The sequence below is a fragment of the Abrus precatorius genome, unplaced genomic scaffold (assembly GCF_003935025.1).
Source record: "Abrus precatorius isolate BTA unplaced genomic scaffold, Abrus_2018 Scaffold10, whole genome shotgun sequence".
NCBI lineage: Eukaryota > Viridiplantae > Streptophyta > Magnoliopsida > Fabales > Fabaceae > Abrus > Abrus precatorius.
In genome coordinates this window covers 15,568,918-15,576,363 of record NW_020874292.1, presented here as the reverse complement: position 1 = coordinate 15,576,363, position 7,446 = coordinate 15,568,918, and the positions used below count along the sequence as shown (strand labels likewise).

At 32.4% G+C, this 7,446-nt stretch overlaps 1 protein-coding gene across 1 annotated transcript; it reads left to right on the top strand.

Moving 5' to 3' along the window:
- Positions 1-5,144: 5,144 nt before the first annotated feature.
- LOC113853183 (pentatricopeptide repeat-containing protein At1g14470) lies at positions 5,145-7,446 on the top strand. The gene has a single exon (XM_027483681.1). The coding sequence runs from the start codon at positions 5,215-5,217 to the stop codon at positions 7,129-7,131; it is 1,917 nt and encodes a 638-aa protein (XP_027339482.1). The 5' UTR covers positions 5,145-5,214; the 3' UTR covers positions 7,132-7,446.

Below are 7,446 nucleotides of genomic sequence, written 5' to 3'. Positions count from 1 at the left end.
ACTGAATTGCAAAATTAAAATGTAGAAAACGAAATTACAGAGAATGAAATCGCAGAGAATTGAAATGCAGAAAATGAAATTACAAAGAATGAAATCGCAGAGAATTGAAATGCAGCAAACGAAATTGCACAGAATTGGAACCGAAAATTAAAATCAAAATCCAGAGCACAAAAATCTAAAACTAAGATTGAATGAAAACCAAATTTGTTTAAATCTCTTCTGCACAACAAACAATTAATCAATTGATTGTTATACGATTAAGAACAATGCATAATTCAATCGAACAATGCTTCTATACAATCGTAAAAATGTGAGATCGGAAAACAAACTCGGAGCATCAAAAACGTCTTGAATAAATGCGATATGGACTTTGGCAATGAAATTGAAGGGGAAACATAGCAGAAATCATCTTGACTTTGTAGAATCTTAAACATCATTCAATTGTAATTGCAAAGGCATATGAATTCAGAATGGAAAAATGCAAGAAAAGAAGAAGAATGGTAAAAAAAAAATGAGAGGTTCTATTGGAAGCGGGAAAGGTATTGCAAACTGAAAAATGAAAAAATGAATCAAAATTCCTTCCCAATCAGCCCCTGACCTCTATAAATACTAATCCTAAAAGAGCAAAAACTGAGTGGGCCAAAGTTGGGCCGAAATTAAATACAAAAGAACTGCAAAACAAAAGCAAAATAAAAACTATACAATAGTCAACTAAAAGTCTAAACTTCTAAAATTCGTAGAAAATAGCTCCGAACTCCAAACAGCATGATCCAAATATCCAAATTAAAGCGCCGAAAGTAAGGAATCCAATGCAAAAAGAATCAGCCAAAAAGGATATCTACAGAAAAAGTTATGGTCAAATTAGTAACCAAAGGTCAGAATAGAAAATATGAACAAAAGTATAGTATTTACGAAAATTCCTAATTATCAAGATAAATGCAAAAACATATTAAATGGAAGAAATAAGGGAATGAAAAGACAAGCAAAGGATGCAATAAGACTAAAAATGTGTGAACAAAATATGAGCTATCAGTCTCTGAGGTTGAGGGCATCAGAAAACTGTGATTACAGTGCCACAGTGAGCACGGCTAATGTGCAGTGAGCGTACGTGTGTGTGAAATGATTGAAGGTGCAATGAGTGCACCTGTGTGTGAAATTGGAATGAAATGTTTTGAAAGTGACCTGGCACTTGTTTGATGTATGATTCAATTAATGTTTGAATTTTATTGAGATCTATGCTTGTGTGTGTGATAGTGTAGAGTACTCACCCTTATATTTATTTTACATGTGACCAAGATGATTAGCACCAGGCTCTGTGAAAGGATAGATGAAACTGCTATAGGACTTACAAAGTTTATTTTTGGAAATGATGTATTTAAATTAGTCCTATAGCAATGATTTGATTCAAAATTTGTGATCTATCCTTATTTTGAAATACTTTATTGAACTATGTATTGGGAACCCTTTTTAAATGAAAATTTTATTATTCCCATTGCATTGTGAAATGGATTTATTTAGAAATTAAATTAAGGTATTACAGGTGACATGTATCATAAATACATTTATTAGTGTTATTATAATATATGTGTTATAATGATGAATCTATATTTTAGCAAAATTCTAACACATTTGATAAGAAAAATACATAAAGAAAGCAGAAATACTCAGAAAAAGAGAAGGAATTGAAGTTTTGTTTAAATTTGTAGTTATTTTAGCAATTGTGAAATTTTTGCGTAGGAATTAAGTTTTTAATCTTGTTTTTGAAGGAATAAATTGAGCAAGGATCATATCCATGGAGGTTTGATGACAAGGAAGAGGAAAGAAGCAAGTCTGGACTCCAAAAACACAAGAATAAGAAATTGCAGACTGGGCGTGATCACTATTGTCAGTGAAAGTGATCACTTCAGAGCTCAAAGAAGAAGTGAAGCCTGGGCGTTACCACTTTTATCATTAAAAGTGATAGTTCTAGAGAGGCAAAATATCAGGAAAGCTCTACGTAACCACTATTATCATCAAAAGTGATCGTTCCAGAGAGTCTTCAACTTGGCGAGTTGCGCATAGTCACTTTTATCAGCAATAGTGATAACGCGCAACTACCTTGACTCTGCGTTGTCACTTTTATCATCAAGAGTGATAGTTCCAGAGAGCTCTCAATATCAGGAAGTTGCACGTGGCCATTATTTCTAGGAAAAGTGTTAACGCGCAACCAAAAACTCTCTGCATAACTACTATTTCTCATAAAAGTAATAACGTGAAAATCTGGAAAATTCTATAAATACTAGAAACGATCCGGAAAAAGGGGATTCGGTTCATTTTCAGTTTTTTTAGTTAGATTCTTGTTAGAGGAAGTGAGAGAGAGGAGTGGAGATTCGAATCTCGGAGCTTCACGAAGAGGAATTGGAGTGGAGCAAGCTTCCATGGCGATTCTGATTTTCTTCTTCTCTTCTTCTCTTTCTTTTCTTTTCTTTGCTGCCATCGCTGTGTAATTTGTTCATAGTTAGGGATTGTAGATCTGAAACGAATGTGTTGAATTGATTTTGGATCTGGATTTCAAGCTTCGGAATAGATTGAGTGATTTATTCTGCACTTTATGTAGGAATTGAATGGAAATTTGATTAACTAATTTCAGAGGAACTCTTGTCAATGGAAATTGAATTTGTTCTTCAGATCTGAACCAATCACCAAGATTATAGTTTTCTTAGGGATAAGGAACTTTGATCTTGCAATCTTTTGGTTTCTTATACTTAAAGCAATGTTGAATTAAATCATATCTAAGGAATTAGAATGTTTTAATTCAATGTTAGGTTCACCGAGTTAAGGAATTAACCTCTGAACAATAGAACGTGAAACTGATTGTCTTTCTTTCCAAATGCTTGTTAATTCAGAACTTTATTGATTAAACATTGGAGTTTTTGTGAAGCAATTCCCTAGCTATGGTTTCTTTCTCTGTTATCACATAATTGTTTGTTCGTTGTTCTGTTTTTTGCAAGTTCATTTTACTTTTAATTGTTCTAGTTTGCTGTTATTACATGTTACTACTCTCCTTCCAATTTTGAAAAAGCTTAAATGGTTATAATTCTATAAAGTGGTATTTGAAACCTAAATTCCCTGTAGAGATGATATTTGGATCTTAAATTTACTCATTACTTGCTGCAATCCTAGTGCACTTGCTAGCGTTAGATTGCGAACAACATGTAATATATCAACGAGTGCGATTATAATAACTATGTTGTGACATATTGATTGGTGTAATTATAATATATATATATATATATATATATGTATGTATTATGACAATATTGATTGATATGAACAGTATGATCTTAGTGTATGCCACTATTTAGTTTTCATATGGATAGTTCAAAGATACACTACGGGTACAAATTTCAGAGTTGATTGTGAAAATTTGAAGAAAATGAGGGTAGTGAATATTGTTCGCTAATGTGTACACGATTGAAAGTGAAAACATTCACAAGCCTCACATTCATTTCTTGACTATACCTTTGCTATGAAGGTCGTATAACGCACACGTTATATCCATGTGTAGTGGCTAACCAATGACTATCCATGCTGGCATAAGTCCTTCGTAACTAGGAATAGTATATTGGCAGCAACTTAGGAGCTCATGAGTACCAATAAATGATGGATCAATTAAAATTGAAATGATCAAAGTAGCATAAATTCAAGAATTGTATAACTGCATTGAGTTAATTGTGAATTGACATGTCTTAGTGGCTTTTGGGGTGAAATGTTCTATGGATGAGTTGTTACTGTTTTAATGCATGCATATGTTAAATTAACGTTTTCTATATTATTTGATCATCCTATAAACTAAGAATTTACTATTATACTCGTAGTTGAATTGTATGGAAAAAAATTACTCTATTAAAATTTAATTTATTTTGAAAGTTGTAATGATATTGATTAAGTTTTTATTTAAAGTCAATAATGATATGTAAATATTTTAAATGTTAATTTTAGAATTTATACTATTTTAATAAATCCGATTACAAAAAACAATTTAACGTGTATGTGTAATATTTACTAATTAATTATTAAATTTTAATTTACACCTAACTTTAGTTAAAAATTTAATTTACTCAAAGATAATTTTTTTAATATTATAAATTTGTGTATATATATATATATATATATATATATATATATATAAAACATAACATAAAGTGAGCTAATTATTTTAAAAATTAATTTTAATATTTACTTGATTAAAAACATATAATGCTAAAATCAATTTTTATTGCTATTACAGTGATATATATATATATATATATATATATATAAATTTTATTAATTCTTATTAGTTTTGTATATACACAAATGTAAACATTTTTTAAATTATTCATATCTTTTTACTACTTCAGTTAAATTTTATGTTTAACAAAAAAAAAAAAATTTAGAAAGATATTACAATTTGTCATGTAATCATATTCTTAGTTAGGTTAGATTGTAAAGAAGGATTATTCCACTAAAATTTAAATTACTCTGAGAAATTATAATAATTTTGATTAAATTTTTATTTAAAGTTGATAATAAATAATAAATTTAAAGTGTATTTATAATATTTAGGAAGTAATTATTTTATTTATAATATATATTGACTCTAATTAAAATTTTAAGTTACAAAAATCAATGGGACGTATATGTAAATTTTAACTTATATTATTCTAAATGTAAATTTTTCTAAAATTATTTATATTTTTTATTTATTTTAATTAAGTTATATTAAAAAATTATATATAAAACATAAGAAATAATTAAAAGAGAAAGAGTCACATCTTAGAAGATTTTGAAACACGATTTTACAAGTTTTGTAATTTTAAGCCACAAAACTTTTTCTTTTAAAGAAAAGTTTGACCAGCAGTGATGATAAAACTTATGACACGTGTAACGAATAAGCTCCTGACAAAAAATTATTTTAAATATTATATTTTAATATTTTATTTTTTAAAAACATTAAAAAAAAGCCATCATACATCATGCTCTCATTGACGATCAAGAGAGCAATACCTTTTATTAATTTAATTTAAAATAAAATGTCACGTGTATACGTTATTATTTAATTTAAAGATTAAATATTATAATTTAGTTTAAATAGCTGGTCGCTTTCCAGTTGTGTGAATAATTTGAGCAATAGAAGAGTGATGGCAGAAATGCTAATCGACATATATTCTAAATCTTAGATTGGCACCTGGCATGTCACCTTTGAACAAGAAAAGCATAGCAAGCAAAATAAGCAGTATCCGTTATCTTAGACAGCTTCATGCACAACTCGTCCTTCATGGCCTGCACCACCAAAACCACTGGGTGGCGCATCTCCTTACCCAATGCACGCGCCTCCGTGCACCCTCAAACTACACCTGCCATATTTTTCATGTGGCAGCATCCCCGAATGCACACGTCTTCACCTGCATGCTCAAATATTGCTCCCACATTGGTGCTGACCCAGTAGTAGTTCCCCTCTTTAAACACATGCAATACTATGCCATAAAGCCCGACACATCGTTCTACCCAGTTTTGATAAAATCTGCTGGAAAGACCAGCATGCTGCTTCATGCTCATGTACTGAAACTTGGACATAGTCATGACCATTATGTTCGAAATGCAATTATGGGTATGTATGCCACGTATGGACCTATCGAGCTTGCCAGGAAACAGTTTGATGAAATGCCTGATAGAACCGTTGCAGATTGGAATGTCATGATCTCTGGATACTGGAAGAGCGGGAATGAAGAGGAAGCAAACAGGCTTTTTCATATGATGGATGAGCCAGAAAGGAACGTTATTACTTGGACCACCATGGTTACTGGGCATGCAAAATTTAGGAAGTTGAAGTCTGCAAGGATGTATTTTGATAAGATGCCAGAAAAAAGTGTGGTATCTTGGAATGCAATGCTATCAGGATATGCCCAAAATGCAGCAGCACTAGAGACTGTAAGATTGTTCAATGACATGCTTAACTCTGGAAATGAACCAGATGAAACAACCTGGGTAACTGTTCTATCATCTTGTTCATCTCTCGGTGATCCTTGTCTTGCTGAGCCAATTGTCAGAAAGCTAGACAAAATGAATTTCCGTTCAAATTATTTTGTCAAGACAACTCTGCTTGATATGCATGCAAAATGCGGGAACCTTGAGGCAGCTCAGAAGATTTTCGAACAATTGGGTGTGTATAAGAATTTTGTTGCATGGAATGCCATGATCTCTGCTTATGCAAGAGTAGGTAATTTATTATCGGCCAGAGACCTTTTTAACAAGATGCCAGAAAGGAATACTGTCTCTTGGAACTCGATGATTGCTGGTTATGCTCAAAATGGCGAGTTACTAATGGCGATCAAGCTGTTCAAGGAAATGATCTCTAGTAATGATTCAAAACCAGATGAGATGACTATGGTAAGTGTTTTTTCTGCTTGTGGACACCTTGGGGCGCTAGGTTTGGGCAATTGGGCTGTCAGCATCCTCAATGAAAATCACATCAAGCTTAGCACCTCAGGATACAATTCTTTGATTTTCATGTACTTAAGATGTGGGAGCATGGAAGATGCCAGATTAATATTTCAAGAAATGACAACCAGAGACTTGGTTTCCTACAACACATTGATTTCAGGGCTTGCAGCCCATGGGCATGGAATGGAAAGCATAGAGCTAATGTCGAAAATGAAAGAAGATGGTATTGAACCAGACCGCATAACATATATCGGTGTATTGACTGCATGCAGTCATGCTGGATTATTGGAAGAAGGTCGGAAAGTTTTTGAATTGATCAAAGTTCCTGATGTAGACCACTATGCATGTATGATTGATATGCTAGGTCGAGTTGGTAAATTAGAAGAAGCTATGAAATTAATTCAAAGCATGCCAATGGAACCCCATGCAGGAATTTATGGATCTCTTTTAAATGCTACCAGGATTCATAAACGAGTTGAACTAGGCGAGCTAGCTGCAGATAAGCTGTTCAAGGTTGAGCCACATAATTCTGGCAATTACGTGTTGCTTTCTAACATATATGCTTTGGCTGGTAGGTGGAAAGATGTTGACAAAGTTAGGGATAAAATGAGAGAACAGGGAGTGAATAAAACAACTGCCAGGAGCTGGGTAGAGCACACCTCATAAGATCATTGTCGAAAGCAGATCACATGAACGATCAGATGTTATCTATAATCTACTGGCAAATCTCAAGTTTAAGTTGAGGAGGTATATGTAATTGACAAAAGTTGTGTGCTGATGGATGTCGAATAAGGAGAAAAGGTGGAGATAGTGGGTGTTCGTAGCGAGAAGTTGGCTCTCCGTTCTGCTTTTCTAGTCGCTGATATGATGTCATGATAAGATTGTGGAAAATTTCAAGGATGTGTAGTGATTTGATTACCATACAAGCATCATGGTGAAATCCAAGTTCAATGAAAAAAAAAATTGTCAGGGATAATACAA

What these genes read in the sequence shown, in the direction of transcription:
- LOC113853183 (XM_027483681.1), top strand. Translation starts at nt 5,215, where the DNA reads ATGTCACCTTTGAACAAGAAAAGCATAGCAAGCAAAATAAGCAGTATC.